This window comes from Zeus faber (genome assembly GCF_960531495.2).
Source record: "Zeus faber genome assembly, chromosome: 18".
In the NCBI taxonomy this organism is placed as follows: domain Eukaryota; kingdom Metazoa; phylum Chordata; class Actinopteri; order Zeiformes; family Zeidae; genus Zeus; species Zeus faber.
The window spans coordinates 16,608,620-16,631,940 of NC_137210.1; the positions used below are offsets into that span (position 1 = coordinate 16,608,620).

General features: G+C 41.4%; 4 protein-coding genes across 5 annotated transcripts in view; 2 read left to right on the forward strand and 2 right to left on the reverse strand.

Moving 5' to 3' along the window:
- Positions 1–244: 244 nt before the first annotated feature.
- Positions 245–3,112, reverse strand: scrn3 (secernin 3). Of its 2 annotated transcripts, none has more exons than XM_080019590.1 (8): positions 3,011–3,112; positions 2,608–2,779; positions 2,301–2,482; positions 1,880–2,079; positions 1,395–1,607; positions 1,130–1,292; positions 868–1,048; positions 245–768 (listed from the first exon to the last, which is right to left on the reverse strand). In XM_080019590.1, the coding sequence occupies exons 2-8, from the start codon at positions 2,761–2,763 to the stop codon at positions 607–609; spliced, it is 1,257 nt and encodes a 418-aa protein (XP_079875716.1). In that variant the 5' UTR covers positions 2,764–2,779; positions 3,011–3,112; the 3' UTR covers positions 245–606. The 2 variants fall into 2 exon arrangements, with proteins under 2 accessions (XP_079875716.1, XP_079875717.1); XM_080019591.1 differs by lacking the exon at positions 3,011–3,112 and adding an exon at positions 2,995–3,010.
- A 1,253-nt stretch (positions 3,113–4,365) lies between these two features.
- cirsr (corepressor of RBPJ and splicing regulator) lies at positions 4,366–9,299 on the forward strand. Its single transcript, XM_080019299.1, has 10 exons — positions 4,366–4,501; positions 5,063–5,157; positions 5,469–5,542; positions 5,692–5,705; positions 5,847–5,899; positions 5,996–6,044; positions 6,406–6,526; positions 7,166–7,272; positions 7,550–7,635; positions 8,022–9,299. The coding sequence occupies exons 1-10, from the start codon at positions 4,430–4,432 to the stop codon at positions 8,698–8,700; spliced, it is 1,350 nt and encodes a 449-aa protein (XP_079875425.1). The 5' UTR covers positions 4,366–4,429; the 3' UTR covers positions 8,701–9,299.
- A 1,647-nt stretch (positions 9,300–10,946) lies between these two features.
- Positions 10,947–13,440, reverse strand: sp9 (sp9 transcription factor). Its single transcript, XM_080018743.1, has 2 exons — positions 13,419–13,440; positions 10,947–12,720 (listed from the first exon to the last, which is right to left on the reverse strand). The coding sequence occupies exons 1-2, from the start codon at positions 13,437–13,439 to the stop codon at positions 11,428–11,430; spliced, it is 1,314 nt and encodes a 437-aa protein (XP_079874869.1). The 5' UTR covers position 13,440; the 3' UTR covers positions 10,947–11,427.
- Positions 13,441–17,051: 3,611 nt separating this feature from the next.
- The window catches only part of LOC307244284 (obg-like ATPase 1), a 36,941-nt gene continuing 30,671 nt past the window's right edge, over positions 17,052–23,321 (forward strand). Inside the window, exons 1-4 of the mRNA XM_080019421.1 lie at positions 17,052–17,174; positions 17,279–17,370; positions 20,756–20,899; positions 21,194–21,321. Of these exons, the coding sequence (XP_079875547.1) occupies positions 17,160–17,174; positions 17,279–17,370; positions 20,756–20,899; positions 21,194–21,321 (379 nt within the window). The 5' untranslated portion in view covers positions 17,052–17,159. The remainder of the gene's footprint in view (positions 17,175–17,278; positions 17,371–20,755; positions 20,900–21,193; positions 21,322–23,321) is intronic.

The window sequence follows — 23,321 nt, forward strand, 5'->3', positions numbered from 1 at the left end:
TGAGTGGCCGTGTAGTCTCGTAACTCTACCCCAGAACCTCAATGACCTGAGGGCCGCCCTTCAAGAAGAGTGGGGTGCCAGGCCTCAGCAGACAATAAGTCGACTTGTGAACAGCATGAGGCGTCGTTGTGTAATGATGCTCAAGGGCACATGACAAGTTATTGAGACATTGACATTTTTTGTTGTGGTAAACCCACCACTGTAGTTGGCTTTTGTTTCAATCAATTGTTTGAGATGAGGAAATTACCATTGCATGCTTCTACTTAAATGCCCTACTTTCATGATATAATATCACTGTAGCGTGAACTTTTTACATTTTCCATTAATTTCACCCGAAAGGTGTGTGTGTGTGTGTGTGTGTGTGTGTGTGTGTGTGTGTGAGACTTTTTTTGTGTATAACTATATGTTTTCAAATATTTAGCCTTGCCATGATTCAATACAAAATTACGTATTTAATTATTTCAACAATTGTAATTATTACTTTTTTTTGCAAACCACATAATTACAATTTAAAATTCTGTGTTTATAATTTCAATTCACACAAGCACATACAATCATTGTTAAAGCTTTGTAAAAATAAATATACTGTGTGTATATTTATCTCCCTCAACATTTGCGATACACATTCATCTCCTCTTGGACAGAGTTTGAAAACAGATTCACGACCAATGAAGAGTCCTCAACACCATTTAGAAGATACTTTTCCATCTCAGCCATCTTCTCCTGTTCTAGAAGCCTCATATTTTGCACAATCTTCTTTCCTCTTTCCTGAAGGGAATTAAAAAAAATGCAATGTTTAGATACAAAATCTTTGAAGAATCAAAACGGAAACACATTGCAATTGCATTTGTGTATCAATTATTGAACCTTGGTGGATTCAATGATGGCTAACACCACTTCGTGCTTGAGAAACAGTGGGTGTTTGCGATCTGGCTTGTTCTGGAAGCGTGGTTTCTTCTTGACTGGGTCATCCTGGCCATAGCTGGGGGAGCATGTGTACTTCAACTGTTTGATGTCTTTCACAAAGATGAAAGGTTTGAAAATGGACCTGTCGTGAGAGAAAATGGGAATTCAATACATTTGTTCATCAGGCTGAATAACAAGAGGACAAAAAAATAAAGTTCTGCACCTTTCTGGATCAGGGGTTGCAGTAAAGTAGTGAATCCCTGGCAGAGCAGGGTTTGTGGGTATCACAGACACCATACTTCCTGTTGTCATGAACATTCCCTCCATATTGATGCCACTGTCCTTATCCCGAAGGATATCTGTCATTGTCTGAGCAGTTATATGGCCTTTAGCAAAGGAAATAGACACCTAGGTAGTTAGAGGTTTCAGCCAAATTACAATTGATCAAAAGTGACCATCATATTCAGACTGGAATACTGCTGACTAACCGTTGCTTTTCTCCAGCAAGGTCTTTCCTTCACAGTATCGGCTGCCAGAAGCTTCTATTCTGGCTGTAGTCATGAAGGAATAGACCTCAGCAAAGCTGAAAGGGCCGTTTCCGTCCCACCAACATTGGCTCTGGGCGTACTGTCTCAACTCTGGGTGTTCCTTGTCTATCTTGGTTGTTATACCGTACTGATTTGAGATGTTACGATATCCATCTAGAGCAGGGTCAAACCTTTTACTATAAAATATAAACAGTCACAGTAAACATATTAGACAAGTTGATGTATGTAGCCCTTATCAGTTAGTCTCAAAGGGATTCACTGGTCAATATTGGTAGAACAATAGATGACACCCTCCACCCCAAACTCTCCGAAAGTCATACATTAAATGTTTTTGTTGGCATACATTACCAGCAAGATAGCCAGTAAAATATAAAATGCCCTGTGGAACACCTTGCTGTTTCACCTTTATGACCATGTCAGATTACCTTTCACATTCTCGGCTGCCCAATATTTCCCAGAGGTTTCCAGTAGCCAAGCCTCTTTTCTGTCTGAGATGAGGAAGCTGTTGTGATAGGTGAAGCCACAATTATCCTCCATGCAAGACCCTCCCTGGCCATATTTTGCCAGGAGCTCGGTAATGACATCCACAGCTCTCTCAGCAGTCTCGGCTCTTTCAAGCCCAAGTCTGTTAAACAAAGAAGATTATTGTCGAACCTTAGATATGAGCTGCCTTCACAATTAATTGCTTTTGAATGGTGTAATTTGGCAGCAGTTTTTGTAACCATGACATTAATTTGAAAAAAAAACACATGGATTTGCTTTCAGAGCAATGGAGAGTTAAATGCAAACATTGGGAGTACAATTTTATTACACTATAATAATCTTCATTGACGGGGAGGAGATTACCTGACAAGATCCATGCCGAGAAGCGCCTCTTCCACATCAGCATTCTCTCTGCCCCACACCGCTTCATTTCCAATACACACCTGGTGCTCATTTGCCCCCATTTCTGCACCCCAAAGCCATGCTGGTCTGCTCAGAACCACTGCATATGTGTGGGCAGCCTGCTCAATCTCTATGTAGGTGCACTTTTCAAATGGGGCAAAAAATAATAAATAAAGTAAAATCAAAGCTATGAATGGTTATCATTGTAAAAGATCAAATTGCCTATGTGAGAATTTAACTGTCAAGCTCACACTTGTATGTTATTCACCTCAACTGTCTCCCCTTCCCCATAGTCTCTGGCAGGAAAGTACACCACCTCCTGGACTTCATCACAGGGCCTGTCGGAATTCTTCCCAAAGACAACTCGCTGGCCCCCAGTGGACGGAGGTAGAGCCACAAAGGTGTCACATGAAGATGGATCCATTGTATTTCAACAAGATCTTGAAAAAAATAAATAAAAATAAAAGCATGAATCAATGCAGGCTACTGATTTGATGGCAATATTTACATGTCATAGTTACAAGCAGTGAGTAAACAAGTAGGCAGTAACTTATTCATATTACTTTATATACTATAAATGTATATTATTTCCCCTCTGGATTGATTTTGGTGGACTGCAACCGACACGTCTGTTTTATCTCTGGATATAACAGACCTGGTGTAAAACTCACCATCAGAACAGCATCAATGACGAGGCGTTCACGACCGAATCTACTTTCTGTTTTGATTCCCAGGCTTCACGCACGGCGAGACGTCACGCCTTACCCTTTGACCCGGAAGCATTATTATCTCGCGCCGCGGTTGAAGTCAGTTTCTTTTTCGACGATTCCAGTGTACGGAAGCTAGCAGGGAAAAAAACCACATCGAGACGAGACAATAACGCAAAACGCAGCACGATTTATCAGCATGTAATACGATCTTGTTGCGGCGATGGGTTGTGCCTTGTATTCGACGTTATTTTTAATGAACCTTTTTCTCGCTTTTTATTTCGAATTGGCAGCGGCCCCTGTTTTTTTTTTTATTTATTTTTTTTGTTAATGAATTTATATTTCAAACGGTTTAAGAAAGGCAAATGCCTTGTTGCAGGTGTTATTGGCAAATATACGTTTTATATAACTGATAAACATTCTATTGGTTCAAGAAAATAACGAATACCAACATTATTATAATAATATTACAACTTTTTTTTTTCCCCCAAGTTAAGTTCTCGCCAATACAGGACTGTCTTCGCTTTTGCAGCGGCAGCGTTTGTTGACATTGATGACGTGCCTACCGAGCTATCGCCACCTAGCGCGTGGCTGCACTTTTAGCTTCGGCTCATTGGAAACTGGGAACACAGCGACACCGGGTGGTGTGTAGGGGGTTACAGCAGCCGCTTGCACCTTCGGCGCTGGGATTTCGACGGCTCGTTGGTTTTATTGTTCTCCATCTCATAATGTGCGCAATAATAAAAAGAAAAAACGACAAGAAGGCGTCGTGTTTTCATTTTGATCGTGTGATGTTCGTGTGCAGTCATCAGAGCGTGCGTTAAATGGCTATAATATATTCTACATCGACATGCTTCAATGGAACGCAGAGAAAGAGAGATGTGTTTCTTGTCTGGGTATCTACATGTTTACATGTACATGTGAACGTATTTGTTTCTATGGAGGAAAACCGTGCGTGGTGTGACCCAGCAGTCCCATGGATCCTTGATGATTATATCCTAAATCTGTCTGTTCTTGATCTGTTTACTATATATGTAGGCAAAGCAAGTTCATTTACATCAAACCATATAATACGTTTTATAAAAGCCTATGAATGACTAATAAACAGATAAGACATAAGTGCAATTTTCGCACACACAGGAAAACATGTAGATCGGAGACGGACTCAGTTGTTTATGGACGTAATATTTGTATATTCTTCTGTTAATATTCATAGTTTTCTCAGAGCGCATGAAACCACTTCCGGTAACGACGTGACGTCACAAACAAGTGGCACTTGTACGGCGACGCAAGCTCCGCCCCGGACGCGCTGAGCGAAAACAAGCGACGACGCGTTGGCGTCGAGGGTTCTGTCCCTAGTTTTTGGACATTGACTAATTAACAATGGGGAAGTCATTTGCTAATTTCATGTGCAAGAAAGATTTTCATCCTGCTTCAAAGTCAAATATTAAGAAGGTTAGTGCCTTATTTCACAACACACCACGTTAGCTTGCTAGCTAGCTAGCTCAGTTGACTAGGTTGGCAAAGTTAGCCCAGCCAGTTCAAAATGGAACCAGGTTAGATTCGTTTCTTTCAATTGTAGTGGTATTAAAATAAACGATACATGTAACCCTTCGTATTTTAAAGCTTCCCCTTTCCCAAATAAACAATTTTCGTGTGACATCACTATAAGTAATACCCAATAAAACGTATAGTATTTACCCTTTTCTTGGCATTAATGTTAGGTTCGTTGCTTTTACTATAGGCACACATCAATTTTAATATTACAGGACGACTGTCTCTGTCTGGTAGAGAAATAATAGCCTGTATATGTATGTATGTATATATATATATATGTTGTTAATGTAGCACCTCTCTTCCTGTTCCACCTGTTTAGTTATCAAATGAGTATTATGCATTTTCATTTGAGAAGCTGTGCATGCAAAAGAGGCTCTGTTGTTTCACGTGTCCACCAGCAGAAGTTGGGGCTTTTTTTTGTGTTGATTACGATTTGGTGGAATCCTTTTCTTTTTACAGGTATGGATAGCTGAACAGAAACTAACCTTTGAAAAGAAGAAGCAAGAGGACCTCATGCAGGCCTATCTGAAAGAACAGGACACCTACAACAACAGGTGAGACAGATATCACACTGCACTATTACTCGATATATTTTTTTTTCAACCAAAAATCTCAGCCACTCGAGTGATTAATCTGAGTGTTATTAATCTAATGATCTTCATACCTTTGAATATGTTGCATGTAGAACTATTTGTACATCTGGTCCCCTAACAGTTTAGAAGACTGTTCAGATGTCCTCATTTGTTATGACTTCACCATGAACACATGTATATAATATGTGAATATGATTTGTATGTGAATATAAGTTGTGCTTGTATGTTGTTTTATACTTGCATGTAACTAATTCTTGCACATTCCTTCATAGATTGTTGATGGGGGATGATCGTGTTAAAAATGGTCTGAATTTCATGTACGAGGCGCCACCTGGTGCATCCAAAGGTAAATAATAATAATAACAATGATAATAAAAACATTGCTGACTTTAGCAAAGTGATTGTTCCAACAATTATGTTGTCTGTTTTCTATATTTTTAACATTGTTTTATTTTTTGTATTTTCTTGTCATTCATAATTCATCATCTATTGAAGAGGAAACCAAGGAGGTAAAGCAAATAACCTGGCCAAATTGCATTCGCATAACAATTCAGATTGAAGTAGGGTGACGTTGCATTAGTTTTATGCTAAAGCAAATATACAGACCATGACTGCTCTGAATTGTTGGGTGTTATGATTCTCTGTCTCAGGAGGGGGAGTCAGAGTACAAGTTTGAGTGGCAGAAGGGGGCTCCACGAGAAAAGTAATGGCTTGAATTTACACCCACACACAGCATTTTTACTTTTGTTTGTGGCAAATATATATTCATATTGAATCAAATGTTGTTCTTTCCTTGTAGATATGCAAAAGATGATATGAATATTAGAGATCAGCCATTTGGAATTCAGGTGAGTATTAGAAAAAAGTAGTATTCCGACTTGAATTGAACTGAATGGTATGATGGAATTCTGAATGATTGGTCGATGGACTTATTAAGTTATTATCATGAATTCGTCAATCAATTAAAATTTTATAATTCATTGTCATCCCATCTCAGAAAAGAATGATCTCCTGTTGTCCGCTTGCAATTTTTTTTTTTATTGCATATATGATTTACAGGCAGGTGACTGTTTGAACTGAGGTGTTGACGTGCTCACGTTGAATCCCAAATATGCAACGTTTCTTTGCCTAATTGAAGCCTTTACTTGTGTCCACCTAACATGCCTTCTCACGCTGCGTGAATCACCCCTTCATTCATTTTAACTTCAGGTGCGCAATGTGAGATGCATCAAATGTCACAAATGGGGCCATGTGAACACAGACAGAGAATGTCCACTTTTTGGGCTTTCCGGTATCAACGCCAGCTCGATGCCATCAGAAGAAATACCAGGTAGCTACATGTTCAGCTGTCACAAACCAATCTTTGATAAACACAATGTCCACTGACAGTTTTCTGCTTTTGATCTCGGACATTTATCATGCAATATCATTAAAGACTTTGTATTTGCATCTATATAATTATAATCTGCACTTTTTTTTTTATAAACACATATATTAAATGTTGTACAAAATAATTCTAGTACAATAATTGATCTGCACATGAGCTGCTGTACTGCAAAGTCTTTAGTGTGTCACAGATTGAACAACAGGTACAGCTACTGTACCTCTCCTCAGATGTTTTGGTGGAGGGCCTTGTCTTGAGCTGATTCTGACTCCTGCAATCAAGGAGCTGTGTACTGTAGTCATGTGTTTACTGTGGGAGCGTCCAGTCTGCGGTGTTGATGGTGGAGTGCTGTAATGATGCCCCTACTGTGCCAAGAGAAAAAACGCAATTATTGTGTATTCTGATTCCCCTAACTGCTGCTTTGGCACAGAACGATATTGTATGATTTGCTCAGCCAGAAGTGAAGTGAGTTGATTTGGTGCCCCATTCTGTTAACAAAGCCGCCCCTGAAATTCCCACTGTGGAGGTAGCAGTTGGCATGGGCTGACATCAATGGGACTCTGAGGCTGTGATTTGTGCTAACAGGTCCGTCGATGCACCCCTCGGAGTTAATGGCGGAGATGCGAAACAGTGGGTTTGCCCTGAAAAAATGTGTCCTTGATAGAAACGCTACTGTTTGTGATCCATCGCAGGTAATCATCTCTCTTACACTCTCCTCCTGCACACACATTGTCTCATAAAATAACACACACGCATTCCTCTTCAATGGAAAGACGAAACCGTGTCCTTGTAGTGTCCCTCACCTGCCCCTGCATCGGTGCAAAATGATTTCGTTTGTGGGTCATACAACACTTAGCTATGAATATATATATATATATATATATATATATATATATATATATATATATATATATATAAAAATAGCTAGAAGGATTTTCTTACTTATTTTTGTTGTTTTTGTTTTTATAGGAATATGTTGCCAGTGATGAAGAGGAGGATCCAGAAGTGGAATTTTTGAAGTCGCTGACAACCAAGCAGAAACAGAAGCTTCTCAGGTAGAAATGCATATTTTTTCAGAGAATAATCCCTAATGACATTGAAATTGTAGTGACACGGTCAATGTTATTGTATTTTCAAGTTTGACTCTGTGGATTATTTTTTTTCCCCCCTTCATTTAACAGGGGAGGAAAAAAAGATGATGTATTTGCATCGTTCTCAGTTTTACCAAATAGGTCTTAATATATCAAAGTAGTCCTGTGGACACTTTGACGTGAATGAAATAATGTGTTTAATGATCAATTGCTTTGTTTAATTTCTTTATCCATATATGTTGCTGTATTTTGATATACAAGTAGATTAAACCTGGGTGCGTGTGCAAAGAGATGGTTATCACTAATGGATAGCGTGAGCTGTACCTTTAATATTGTATTATTCTTTATAGGAAACTGGATCGCCTGGAAAAAAAGAAACCCAAGAAAAGTAAGAGCAAGAAGCAGAAAAAGAAAGGCAAGCGCAAGCAAAAGCACAAGAGCAGCGACAGCTCAAGCGACTCCAGCAGCAGCAGCAGCAGTGACAGTGACTCGGACTCGAGCGGCCACGCAAAGTCCAAGCGCCAGAAGAGGAGGAAGAAGAGCAAGAATAAAGAATCCTGTCGGGAAAGCGAGACCGAGAGGCCGGTCAAGAGTCGGAACAAGGCCTCATCTCACAGGAGCCGGTCACGGAGCCCGCGCTCCGGACACAGGCGTCCGTCCAAGGAGGAGGGTGGAGATAACAGACCAACGAGGACGGAGAGCGCCGCGAGTGAACACAGAAAACACAGCCCGGCAATAAAGGTCAAGCTGGAGAGAGATCAGGAGAGGGACGGACACAGAGCGGAAAGCGCCAAGTCCGGCGGGGAGAGAGGCAGGGAACACCGAGATAAAGACGGGCGGCACAGCGGAGATGGTGAGAGGAGTGGAGGCGGCGCAGACGGGAGGAAAGAGAGGCTCGCGGATCGGAGAAGCGGAAGCAGGGAGAGGAGGAAGGGCGGAGGCGGCAGAAAAGAAAGCCGGAGCCGCAGCAGAAGCAGGACAAGAGACAAAAGGGAGAGGAGTCGCGACAGAGCGCACAGAAAACGTTGATTGTTTTTACGGGCTGCGGAGAGTTGAATAAAATGCCTTTTGTCCTTTTATTCCTAAAGACATTTTAACTTTTCAAATCAATACAACTCCAAAAGATGAGATGTCCGTCGTGTTGCATATGTAGTTTTATTCACTTCCAGTAGAGGGCAGCAATCCACAGACAATGACTCAAACGAAAGGCGACAGTCAGGCCTAGGATGTGTCCAAAACAAATTGCTTTATCGTACAAGTCATTTGCACCCATGGTGCATGTTATAGATCTAAGTGTTTGAAACTTGTACTCGTTTTGAATCGATTTTTTTTTTTTTGTGCCCAAATATTGACCGATGTTCTTAATAGTTATAAAAGCTCTCTTTACTTAACCTCACATTTGGTGGTATTGGAGGACATTCCGGTGCGAACTGATTACATTTCAATGGTGCAACCTATTTCTTTCTATCTAATCAATGTATATCAATATTATTGACCCACCGAAAATGATTCTCGCATCCGTCGCTTTCTGTTGATTGTTGGCTTCGCGCTGATTGTTTCGGGTGAAGCTCATATTAGAGATCCATCCTATGACCTGTATCTTGCGAATAAATACCATTTTTGCAATAGCAATCTGTGCCTCGTTCTATCTGTCAATTTGGTGTTTAACGCAAAGAAACCTTGAAATAATACCAGCACAAGGCGCGAGTCCTGAAACATGACAACCTGTCATGTCCCAGTATTAAGAGATCCCATGGAATATCCACAGTGTTATTAAACTTAGCTTTAGGACTTGATTGGATAAAAGCTCAATTAAATAAAGGTCGGCTTTGTTTCGGAATAAATCGTTTTAACTGGTTTGTTTCTTTAAATAGTGCCGTGTTCTGTGTTTGATTCGGCTTTTTTTGTCAAAATTATTTCAAATAATTGTATTTTCGATGCCATAAAACGAAAATATCTGATATTATCTCCTTTATACAGGTATGGTCGCTTTGAGATCTATTTTGCAACGGCGACATTAATATTGCTTGTCATTACTGCGTATTGTCTTTTGTACTGAATGCGGTTATAAATAACGCAGCTTAACATTTTATTGCGCCTGTATCTCATCTATTTAAAATTGCTAAAATGTCAGGTTTTCACTCCCAATTTTGTGGCTTTCACCATTCGGCCGTTTGCTTGACGCCAGTGGAACAAAAGGAAATGAAAATAATTTCCCTCCATTGCCTTCTGGTCAATTTAACTCTTCTCCGGGAAGGGGGGCGGTGTGCGGTGTTCCCAGGCCTGGAGCCCGCTGTCATTATCCCCCGCTTCTTCCCTGAGACCTGGACGCTGCACTGGGTAAGCACAAAGAAAGCAGAGAGCATCCTTGAACCTTTTCAACGCGGGGCCACAGATATTCAAATAACACGCAGCCACCATTTGACTGCAACCGGGCAAAGTGCATTTCCAATTCGACATTTGCATGTGGCTTCCTGCCCCCTTCTTTTCAAAACTTTCAAAAACTGTTCCCATAACATCTAGTGGGTTTCTCGCCCCCCCCCCCCAAAAAAAAGAAAGATGTCCCATCCTCATTCTTGTCCCGCCGTTTGGTATGCAAATTAGAAACAGTTAATTTGGACAATTAGAATAAATATTCAGGGAACCTTTGTCGTCAAACCCCCCACGGAAGAGCCTGGATAAAGTGAAGCTGAACAAAAGATGTCTCAGAGATTAATTAGATATTTGATAAGACACGAATCCCTAATCGCATATACAAGACACATGGGGCTGTTATGTGCTCCAAGTCATAATTAATACCATTTAACAAGGTTTTCATTTGGGCATGAAATGTCTCTTCCGGGGAATTAAGCACTGATTTATTCCGTAGAGGAAATATTCAAAGTCAAGGTGGGAATACCTGATAGAATTTAGGAAATATGTGTGTGTATATATATATATATTTTTTTTATATATATATATTTATATATATATATATATATATATATGTGTATATATATATATATATATATATATATATATATATATATATATATATATATATATATATATATATGTGTATATATGAATATAAGAATGAATAAATAAGGAATTAATAAAATCTTTATGAACAACAATTTCTCAAAAAAAACCATTGTGTTGAATTCGATTTGTTTTGTTTTTTTTAAAATATATTTACACCCTTTGGATTAAAAACCAAAGTATAAAAATCTATTTCACACAATTACAGCCTCGTTTTTTAGACATTTTTAATGAAAGGCTTTTTATACGTGTGACTTTATACAGGTAAACATTTATATATTTTAGCAAAATAATACAATGGTTAACTGAATATAAAAAAAAAAAAAAAAAGCTGTTTACATACATATCCACAAAGTGCGTCGAAATTAAAATCAAAATCCCTGTTTTTTTCAGGTTATCAAACACGAATAAAACAAGCCAAACGTTCACATGAAAATAACATATAGTCAGCCGTCATATACAAGATGTAACTCACATTGTCCCAGTTCAACAGGTCTCCTTTTGCATTCCCATTTGATTTCAACACGAGGCCTTCTTATGTATTTTATATCGTTTTTAGGAATCTTTTTTTTTGTATGTGATTAAAATGTTGTTGTTGTTGTTGGTGTTTTTTTTTTTTTTTTTGCTGAAATATTTATTTTCTCCATTATCGTCTCTCGAATATAGACCCGTTTTCAACGCTGTGCATTTTTTTTTTTTAATTCAGAATGGACGTTTGCAGATTTGTGATCCCCATCAGGGCTCGTCGTGGGGGGACTGGTCCTTTACTGTGATCCTGGGGTTGACCCCGTCTAAAATCAGTTCGGGGGACTCGGACCTCGGCGTCTCCAGGTTGCTGGTGTCGGTGTCACTGTCGCTGCCCTTTTTGCCTCCGCCCGCCGTGTGCGTTTTGATGTGCTTGCTCAAATGGTCGCTCCGCATGAAGCGCTTGTTGCACACCGGGCACGCGAACCGTTTCTCCCCGGTGTGGGTGCGGAGGTGTCTCTGGAGCTCGTCCGACCGGGTGAACCGTTTCCCGCAGAAAAGCCAGTTGCAGACGAACGGCCGCTCCCCGGTGTGCCACCTCAGATGCGCCTTCAGGTGAGACGTCTTCCCGTACACCTTGCCGCACCCGGGGATGTGGCAGCTGTGGAGGCCCTTCCTCCGGAGGCTGGCACCCGCCGGCCCCAGCCGCTCCGCCTCCTGGCAGTTCGGACAGTCACAGGTCGCCCTCCCCGAGTACCTCCTGGAGGACCGGGAGGAGCTACTTATTCCCGAGCTGGCGCCCGAAATCATGGCGTTGGCCGCCGACGCGTCCGTGTAGGTGGGGATGACCGTCTTGAAGCCCTCCTGGGTCAACAGGTGCTGGCCGGTGGAGAGCAGGTGGGACGCGGAGGGGCTGATGCCGGTGGAGCTGAACGCCGAGTGGGTCAGCGTGGAGAAGTCCGGGTTGTAGCCACTGAGCTGGGAGTGGATGGCTTGCGGGGTCCCGGAGTGCAGGGAGGTCTGGAGGGTGCCCGCCGGGTTCTGGACGTCCAGCCACGACCCGGGGTTGGTGTGGACGTCCCACCACGACGACGCCCCGTTCGCAACATCTCCGGAGATGGTGGAGTGAAAGCCCGACTTGTACCACGACTCGTACGGGTGCGCCATCCCGACCCGCGGATAAAGAGTTTCTGACGCGTGGACCTTGGAGATGAACGCGGATTGCCCCGGTTCTTGAGACGCCACCGCCGCGGAGTTTGAGAACAAGCCGCTGTACTCTGTGGAAAAGGCGGATGAGGTCGGGGAGGTGGACGCCAGGCAAAAGGCGCTGTTTCCGGAGCCGCTGGTCGGGGTTAGTCCTGTGGCGGAGCGGCTCGTCGCGACGGTGAAGCCCGGGAGGCTGGAGCCCAGGTTGCAGCTGGAGGAGGACCTCTTCCACGGGTGAAACCCCCCTTTGGAGAACGCGCTGGAGTCGGGTAGGGTGGTCAGGGGACTGGTGTTGCCGATTTTGTTGCAGGTCGCGGCCAGCATCGCTAGTGGGGTAGTTCCAAAACGTGGCTCTTCCTGGAAAAGAGGGGGGAGTTCAAGTTCAAACCGGCCACACGGTTCACCGTGACTCCTGTTGGGACTTTTTTATTTTAACAGGAAAAAAAATAAAGAAATAAAAGCACAATTGAAGTCACCATCCTAAGCTTCGATCAATCTAACACCATTACTTCTCGGTTTGCTTTTGTGCAAATGTTTTCTTCCGCCTCAAATTGCACAGATAACAAATCCCGTGCATTGGCGATGACGATAAAGTGGATAAAATATTTTCATTTGTAGTCAATTCCACGCCCCGTCCCATATCCGTTCATTCGAAATTAAATTCCACGGGTGAATTCATATTTGTGAGTATAGATAATGCTCGTCGAAAAGTTGCACCATTTAAAATAGGCTGATGAAAAGTTTCGTTTATTTTATTTAGCAAGTACATACATCATAACACAGATTATATATAGTATGGTATATATAGCAGTGTATTTATATATTATAGTATATATAGTAGTGTATATATATTATAGTATATATAGTAGTGTGTATGTCTATATTATATTATATATAGTAGTGTATATATATGATAGTAAATAATGTAGTATAGTATATTAAATCAGTCATTTCACTTCTCCTTTTACAGGTATATTAACCTTATTTCAGTCGTCCAGTTGCGTTTAACTCTGGGCACAGCTCGGATGGAAACAAACAATGGAACAGAATCTTACCCCGAGTATAGACGTAGCCATATCCAGGGTGTGTGCTCTGATAAAGTTGTTCACAACAGTGTAAGTTTCCAGGGCGACTCGGACGGCGCTTCGCTCCGGTCACGCGCTTCCCTCTCTTGGCTCGCGGCTCCCACTCCACGTAGTTGTAGAGCGCGTGTTCTTTGAAGTACAGCTGGCGGCGGCGCTCGGCCAATGGGAGCGCGGCGTCCCCGGCCGCCGATCGAAGCCGCCAATCAGGGGCCTCGCTCGCGGCCTGAAACGCCCCCCGTCCCCCCCGTCCCCCCCCGTCCCCCCCGTCCCCAAAAAAAAAAAAAAAGTCCCCGACGTCAATCATCCGCCGTGGGGCAGCTCCGCTCCGACTGTCAAGTGAAGACAGGATTTGGTGGGTTGTTTTTTTTTTGGGGGGGGGGGGGTTCTTTTTTTTTTGTTTTTTTTTTTTGCGTGTGTGTTCAATACAGTTTTCTTTTTTACATTCTCCCGCGAAGAATCGATGTACCGCTTCATTCCCCGACGCGCGTTCGCACAGCGGTGCTCGCCGAGGTAAGCATTTTTTAATTATTAAAACAACAACAACCACAGCAACAACAACAACAACAACAAAAAAAAAACCAAGAAAAAAGACGCCGCGTTGCTTCGCGACGGCGCGCGGGTGCGGCGGTCTGCCAACAGCGAGAAGTCCGATGGAAATAAAGTCCGCGCACGCGGCACGGCAGCGAGCCTGGAGCGAGGGGAGCATTAAATTAATTACGGGACAAAACGTGTTTCGTGAACCCGGCGTGTCGCTATAAAAAAAAAAAGAAAAAAAAAAAGATAAATAAACAATGGAAAATGTTGCTATTCGTCCAGGTCAGTGTGTGTAGCGTGGACCAAAGTCATTCATTTAATAGGTAGCAATAGGGCCGATGAACAAAGGCATCTTTACCTGGACAGAAATTCCGGAATTTACATTTATATATCTATATACATATATACTGTTTATATAATAATAATAATAATAATAATAATAATAATAATAATAACAATAATAATGATTAACAGGCGCAGATGGAGAACATGCAGGTTTCTATGTTGACACGAACTGATTATCTATGTGCAATGTGCGTGGATGTCCGCTCGCGCGCTCTGTGTCCATTCCACGCCATCATTTAATGTATTGTCAGCCTCCGTGTGCTGGAGTCTCAAGTAGGATGTTTTACAAGATAAAAAGATAACGCGGAGAACAATTTCAACATCAAGTGCAATTTGCTAGATTGCCGGACAAAGAAACGACATAAATCACGGAGAGCCCACCTGTTAAACCGAACTGATTAAACACCTGACACGGTGTCCGTTTTCTGGGAAGGTTTATAGCAACCCGACAAAAAAATAGACACCGCGTTTTAGCCATTTTTTCATGAAATAATCATGTCTTTTTTTTCCGCTCACAATCGCAATAGGCAGGATAAATAAGCCCACGTGCTTCTTGGCTTGTTAATACATTCAACGATAATGCCTAAATGCCATTATATAACTCTGACCTGCTCTGATGTGAGTCGTCGTCCCTTTAAAAGTTAAAGCAATTTTCCAGAGAAAGGAGCCACCGAAAGACGAGCATTACAGTTTTCCAAACGAGCAAATAATGCACCATTATGGAGCATGAATGCTGCCAGTCAACACAGGCGCAATTTGTTCAAAGGCCCCTTTCTGCTTTAAATCCCCTCAGAAGGACGAATAAAAAACAATTTCATCAGATGCTGGACGCCGCCAAGAAAATTGATTCTTTTTTAGTAATCATGGCAATTTTGTGAAGTGCTATTAAGAGTATTAAATGTCTGTTCTGCATAAACTAGGTTGATTGTTGCAAATAATTTGGCTGTTTATATATGTATATTTATACATATATAAAGGGAAGGAACGATTAAGGACATTATTTATTATATTCACGGGTATTCATGGATATAATGCGATGTAGATATGCATGTGAAATTTAAAAAAAAAGGTATGAAGGAGACTTGATTTCAAGGCTTCTTCTACAACAACAACTGCCTTAAGGTGTGCTCTTCTTTTTAAAGTGTTTTCTGTTTCTTCTTTATTTTATGTCTATGTAGAAAACAGTAGACTGATTTTGGGATTGACACTTTAGGATTGTAAGTCATATGTTTCATTGAAAAATCCAATAATGCTAACTAATAACTAATGCAAACTAATATTTATGCATTATTATCCTTTTTCAGGGATATATCCTGTACTATATTTGGAATTACAAATGGATGAAATACATGTGATCTTATTGGTATCTGATTTTGGAATAGGACTTTCTCATTTACTATTTACCAGAAGATAAAGGGGGGGATATGATCTCACCTTGTCATTCAAGTAAGGGCTTTGAGTTGAATTCTGGATCCATTTTGAGAGCACTTTTCTGTGGCAATTAGAAGCCTATTACAAGCCATTAGATTGATCAATGTATACCTTAAACAATGGGAATGATTTATTTGGTAGAACAAAACCCTCTGCATCTATTGTGATGAGCTTAAGTGACGGTACATCCATCAAGGCGTTGAGCAACAAAAGATAAATGATTAATTCATTTAAATCCCTGCTTCAAAGGCATCCCTATGCTTAGGATCCTCATTTTCTGTATGTTAAACTAGGCAAGGTGCCGAATTAGGTGGTGATCTCAGGACGTGTCCTGCTTTCTTTAATTTGCATTTATTAAAAAAAAAGGAAGTTTATTTGATGCCATTTATCTCATTGTTGTAAGTTCACGTGGCTGTGGGATGTAGCTACATCCGGTTTTGTGTAGGATGGTTGGAGGTAGATCTTTGTCACTTTTTTATTCTATCAAGTGCACTGTGTACAATCTTGTCTGATAATCAAGCTACTTCATATGTTGGAATGGTGAATATCGAGTAAGAAAGATATGAAGTGGTTCTTTGTGGGAAACAGTGTATGTAATATGAGGGTGTTTAAGGTTTCCCTGCCATGGTTTTGAAGTATTTTTCGAAGTAAATAAATAATAAGTAAATCAGTAAATCAATACGTTCATGAATAAATGCAGTGGCCCTTAGAAGGCATGTGAGTCGGTCTTTATTTCCTAGTAGAAAGCCATCCATCAGCACTGCAGCATTGAGTTATCCAAATTATTGTTTTAACAGCTGAAGATAAGGAGAGCTGGATGATTGGCCTTAATGCATCTTGTCATCCCTACTCTTACCAGGATTTTATTTATTTATTTATTTATTTGTTTAGTCCACTGTTCACAAAGCGACTGGACATGGAGATATTGATGAAAGTTTTCTCAGATGAATGCAGTTCTTTCATGGGTGCCCAAGCAATTAAGCATTTTTGTTTGAAACCTGTCAAGAAAACAGTATTTAATTTTCAGCAGAGAGGGGGCAGTGGTCAATATCACAATCAAGCTTTGATAAGAAATTAATTAGTTTTTCTAAGCAACTTTCCAAAAAAACATGTTACTGTACGATTGAGCTCTGAGCAGCTCATCAGCCTGTGTCAATATTGTGCACAGACATCTGATAAATTTAGAAGCACTCGTCAGTCTGCATGCTCAGTATCAACTTTCATTTCTAGCAAATGCACGTTCTATTTCAAGACGGGCGGGTGGGCGAGCTGCAGCGTGGTCTGGGAAGATACATTTGAGGAGTTAGTAAAGATCCCTGTCATTGAAATTATCCTTTCTTTTCCTCCTGCTCTTTTAGTACAGACCACTCTTGGTAGGCGGTTTAAAACTTAGTTTGAGGAATGGCTCCAAAGAAGGTGTGTTTTATGGCAATAGCAACATTTAGTTAAGCATGTGTTGCAGGTTACATAATAGCAAATGCACTTACTCACTGCAGGCATTACCACATTGTCTTTATTAGGGAAAGGGAGGTGATGGACCAAAGCCACCGCCGCTGATTGGAAGGTTCGGCACCTCACTGAAAATAGGAATTGTCGGTCTACCTAATGTGGGGTAAGTAAGCAGGGTTTGTGTTCGTCTCTCCTCAATGTAATAAATACACTGACATGGGTTCCAAACACCCCTCTCTTGCAATATCCTCTTTCATTGATAGTTTAATTGCAAATGAGTAAAATAAGTAATAAAGTACCAATGGTGAATGGGTTTCCCGCTATCCTTCATAATAAAGTCCTTCAGCACTTACAGCTCTCTACGACCAAGCTCTCTGTGTGGATAATTTTACCTTGCACAGGCCTGTTTAAGCTGTGACCTTGTTGGGAGTCATACATACTGAAATAAAGTGAAGGTCTGTAAATAGAATTTCCCAATTTTTGTTTTATTCTACAAAAGTAACAATTTACTATTTGGTGTCAAACATTGTTTGACACCAAATTAATAAAAAAAAAAAAGCAAGGGATTTGGGTTCAGAGTTAAGTTTGCTAAGGTCAAAGTGTAGAGCTGCGTGGTCTTCCTGTTCCTGTCTGGGGTTTTCTTCCGCCAGGCGTGCCAGTTTTCTCCCACCTCTGAAGACACACAGATTCATTCAATTGGGGACGTGGAATTCCTCATAAGTGTGGCTGATGTTTTGAGTGTATGTTTGTAAGGCAGCGATGGCCTTGTGTCTCCCTGCCCTCCACCTGTAGCGAGCCTCTCCACAACCCCCGAACAGGCAGAATGCATGGATGGAAATAATCCAAGATGGCTAAATCATGGCACGTGAAGGAAAATGTTCCATGTTCTCCAAAACCCAGGGAGGTCAGAAAAGGTCTCCTGCTGAGCAGGAATATTTGAATTGCTAAGGGTTCACTGGAGGCGTTCACTACGCTAGAGGCTGTAATGTGTTGAAGGAAGATGACTTCAATCAACCATCATGGACAGTTCCAGATAAATGTTGTGATAGAAAATCCCCCCCAATGCCACTTGATAAATTAATAATCATATTAGTTTAGATTTCATACTAACGCTCTCCTGTTACCAGTTGTAGTGTTGATTTATTGTAGATAGATTTGATTTATGATCATTTGTGCTACTAATTCCAATATGCACTGCATCCTATCGATATTACATATGAATGTAAAGATAAGTGGAAAAAAATGTTTATTCGTCATTTATAGCCATTACTCTCAGAGTTCCCAGTGTAAAGCGGGCTTATGCATAATTTAAAGCGATCCGACAAATATATTTGTCGATCTGGCAAATATTTTATTCTATATTTTTTCCACTCTTTATTGACTTACATTGCTTTTGCAAACCAAACTCAAAACATACTGTTGACCAACATATGAGACAAAAGCAATAGAAGTACATGGTGAGTTCTTCTTCTTCTACACATTCCCCCCTACACAGTCCACTGGTTAAAGTGGGTGGCTGCACGCAGGCTTCCATGGAGGTAAGGGACATGTCAAATGTTGTCCAAAATTTCCATATAAATTTGAACCATCTTTGTTGTCATTACAGCTCAATGTAAAATCAAAGGCCACCTTGCAGTCTTGATTGTGACAAACCCTAGTTTTGAAATGAGAATCAGTGTGAACAGGCCTTGTCAGGATTCATCACAAAACAAATTATCAGCCTTTGCGTGGGCTCCAAGAAAATTCACTTGTGTTATGATACGATGGAATTGTATCTGCCGTGTGGCCTTGAATCACCATTATTTGGAAACGGGCACCTACCTTATTGAGGTTACCGATGTCAGCGCATGAGAGGTGCATTTGTGGCAATGTTTCTGCCAAGCTGAACGGGGGATTGGGGCACAATCACGCGCTTAGAGAAACAATCTTGCTTGGTATGAGCAGTGCCGGGGATCGTTATTCAAAAAAGTAATTCATTACTCATTACTTGTTACTCTTTTCAAAAAGTTATGTTATTACTTTACTTCTTACTCCCTGCCAACAGCAATTCATTACACTACTCGTTATAGTGCTTTTCCGTTACACCCCACAAAATTGGTACTGTAATTGCCCAATTGCCCTTTCCCCTCAAAACTCTGACTTGGCGTGTGTGAATGTCAGGGTAATCCCCGATCACGCTCACGTGATAGGACAGCTGCACACATGGTCCCCCCTCTACGCTATGTCGCAAATCAGCGGCAGAACTGCTTTACGGCAATATTTTACGTCGCTGTGCTTTACGTTATATGCACGTGGGAGTGAGTGTAAACAAACATGGATGGAGGAACGTGGCGCTTTGGGAAATTTCTCATTGGATGGATCATGCATTATTACAACATTTGGCCGTACCTAGCCACGGCAACATAAGGTGAGGGCTGACAACCGAGCCGAACCCAAGCAGCTTTTTGTTTGCCGATCGCATTTTAGTACATGTAGAAGACACGGGTAGCGTCAATACAACTTAATTTGCCTATTACTACCAGTGTTCGCCTCTGGCAAAAACAATATATGTTATGTTTTTCACAATAAAAGCGAGTAGCTTCTTTTACTGCCTTTTTAAGGCAACTTCCGGTTTTTCAGATTCCGTCCATCCCATCATGACTATTGGGGTACATTTTATGGATACAAATCCAATTACAACTATCATGTGATTGGCGCACCCCTAGTAACGACTTATTTTTTGGGGGGTCACTGTAATATTATTACTGAAATTCTATGAGTCATTCGTTACACTTTTCATTACTGAGGAAAGTAACATCATTGCTGTAATGAGTTGCTAGTAACACGTTACTGCCCGTAACAGGTCATTCGTAACTACTTACTGCCTGTAACGTGTTATTCCTAACTAGTTACTGCCGGTAACGTGTTATTCCTAACTAGTTACTGCCCGTAGCGTAACTAGTAACTAGTAATGCGTAACGAGTAACGCCTTACTGCCCAACACTGTGTATAGGGAATTGATGTAAGCACCAATCTTGAGTGATTTCAGTCCTGTACAGCCTGGCAAACAATTACATAAACGAAACGCACCAGGTGAGGGAATAAAGATGGAAAGTCTTGGATTATGTTTAACTGCCTCACCGTTATTACATTTAGATTCATTGTGTTCTCTGTGTGTCTTGAAGTACTTTTGAGGGTCCCTCTACTAGAAAAGAAGAAATCTCCCACAAACACGACATGGGGCTGGATCTGGTTGATCCTGTTCAGCAGCTGTAAAATATAAGAGATGTTATTTGTCCCTCAATTCCGTGTACAATTGATCTATTATGGGATTATCTGACCTGGTAAGTGGTTTTAGCGTTTAGCAGTAGGAGTATTTTTGATTCGAAAGATCAAGTGTTCAAAATGATTGACTGACCTTTCCTCCATTTGCTGGAAAATAATTTCCATGTATCGCATAATTCGCAGAGGTCCTTTAGTAATTCACCATCACAGCATCACACTCTTCAACCATCAGGGCACGACACTTTTTGGGTCGGAATTGACCTCGCTGCTGTTTTTATTTTCAGGAAGTCAACCTTTTTCAACGTGCTGACAAAGAGCCAAGCTGCAGCAGAAAATTTCCCCTTCTGCACCATTGACCCAAATGAAAGCAGAGTGCCCATTCCTGATGAACGCTATGATTTCCTCTGCCAATTCCACAAGCCTGCCAGGTATGTGGTCTCACTATTCACACATTATTCACACCTCGGCTTGTTGGCTGCAGAAGGCCGTCAAATAACTGCGCACTATAGGAACGTGAGAGGATATAACAGCGTTGTTGACATGCAGATGTCAGATCTTTAGGAGATACAAGATCACTGCACTGCTCCACGGTGCTCTGGTGAAGGAAATGCTGGAGCCTAGAAATCTCAATTTCAATCCGTCATGCATCTCTGTTAAAGTGGTTTGTGATGGTTTCCACAGAGTTATTGTGTTCCTTCCTTACACCCCACCCCGCCTTGCAGCAAAATCGCTGCGTTCCTCAACGTTGTGGACATTGCTGGACTGGTGAAAGGTGCTCATGCGGGCCAAGGCTTGGGAAACGCCTTCCTGTCCCACATTAGTGCGTGCGACGGCATCTTCCACATGACACGTAAGTCTCCTTGGGTCCAACCACAATTGCTACCCTTGAGAAAAGAGAAACAGTTCATCGCTAAATGGCAAAAACATTTGTCTGAACCAAGCAATGGCTTCTATATTCTGCACCCAACTTTGGTCTTTGTAGTCTACTGCAAACAATTGCATCATCAAGGCTTTTTAAAGACAAAGACCTGTGCTAAATCTTCACTAGTAAGGGTTGTTCTGATCAACTAAGAGCCAGGAATGACGAGGTCGGATCAAACACCACATTCCGATCGGGAGGCTCCGTGAATCGGGATTGTAGATCTGGGGGTACGGAGGCGTCTGGGCCTGGTTTGGCTTTCATACAATCAGTAGCATATTCTGAGGTTCTGAGGTTAAGAAATAAAACAAGACTGTGGATCAGCTCTACCACATGTAACTGTAATCTGATTCCAAGTGCCACGTTTGATTAATTTGTGGTGCAACAAAGGTAAGTAGATCATTCAGGAAAAAAAAAAAATGTTGCAAGACTGGTCTTCCTATTTGGCAGCTGTAAGTATTTCAGGTACTCAATGCTCAGTTTATATCTGGCATTCATGGAGAACAGATCATACAGTACTGTACTTGTCTATAACATCTTGTCAAACAGATTTCTGTTCATAATGCTACTACCTATTACAAAATGTCTCAAATTAAATCTCCTACAGTTTCCACCAAAAAAATACTTTATGGTTCTCTCAGTGCCTTGAATTATTCCATGCATCTGAAATGATCTTTGTCTTCCACAAAATACTTGCTCCACACAAGAATAATTTCAGTTGTAGGAGGCGGTGGCTCTTCTATAGATCACAGAATTTGTTTACGGAGCACATGCTGTTGTTGACTTTCCCATTATGTGAAGAGCTGTGATTAGCGAGTTGCTTGTTTAGCAGGGCACCGAGCGGCCAAATGGACAAGGTTAAAATACAGTGCATTATCCTCTAGTGCTCCCTGGCCTCCTCTGCTGGGGAATACTTGGTCTACACAGTAAGTGTATTACTTTGGCTTCAACGCCATTTTCCAATCATCTTTGGCACTGTCGGCTAAACCTATTGTCTAGAGGTCAATCGTAGGACCACGCACTACGGGGCAGGGCTATGATTTAATGAGAAACAAGCACAAATGTCAGGTGATGTACGACTTGACAGATTTAAACAGAGTAATTGCACCATCCTCAAAAGTATCTAAACAAGAGATAAATAAACAATATATATATATTTTTTCCCGGTTAAATGTCCACACTGCTCAACGTCCTTGATTATAGCAACACTCGTCAGACATGCCTTTTATTTTCTGTTCTCCAGGTATCATGTTCATACTTAAAGACGTCCTCTCTTATTCTCCCACCCAAGCGTATCCTCACCAGAATCCAAGTCTTTTGTTTCCGCCGCAAAGTCAAACAGCCACATCCATCGGAAATAACACGATAAAAAAAAGCCTCTTGCGCGTTCACAGCTATCCGTTTTGACATCACATTGTTTCCCCTTCCAACGGAGCGCTCGGAGACCGTGCGGTATGTCTCAGAAGTTGAACATTAAACACAGCCCTGTTTTGTTTTCGCAGTTATACGAATGATTTATCTGGTGTAAGTCGGTACAAGCGTACAGAATTGAAAGCGCTTCTTTTATATCACTTGATTATACGTTTGGATGGATCCACTTTGTTTTTCTTTTCTCGTCTGGAGCGTCACGTCTTGGAAACGGCAGCGAGGTTTAGAAAGCACAATGCGGTGGGGCTGCTCCGCGCTGCAGACGTCAGTGTGTGTCGGTGATTCTCGGCGCAGACAATGCGGACAAGTTGTGAACCAGATCCCGATCTAAATGAGGTGGAGTGGAGGATGTTACCAGAATGTACATCAGCACCAGCCACATGTTTGTGTGTTTTGGAAATACGTCAACTACAACATTGGATCTTGAAAAACACAAAGCTCTGCATCTTGTTTTTCCTAATTGGGTGCGGCCCTCTTTTTTCCCTTTTTAAAGCCGACCTTTC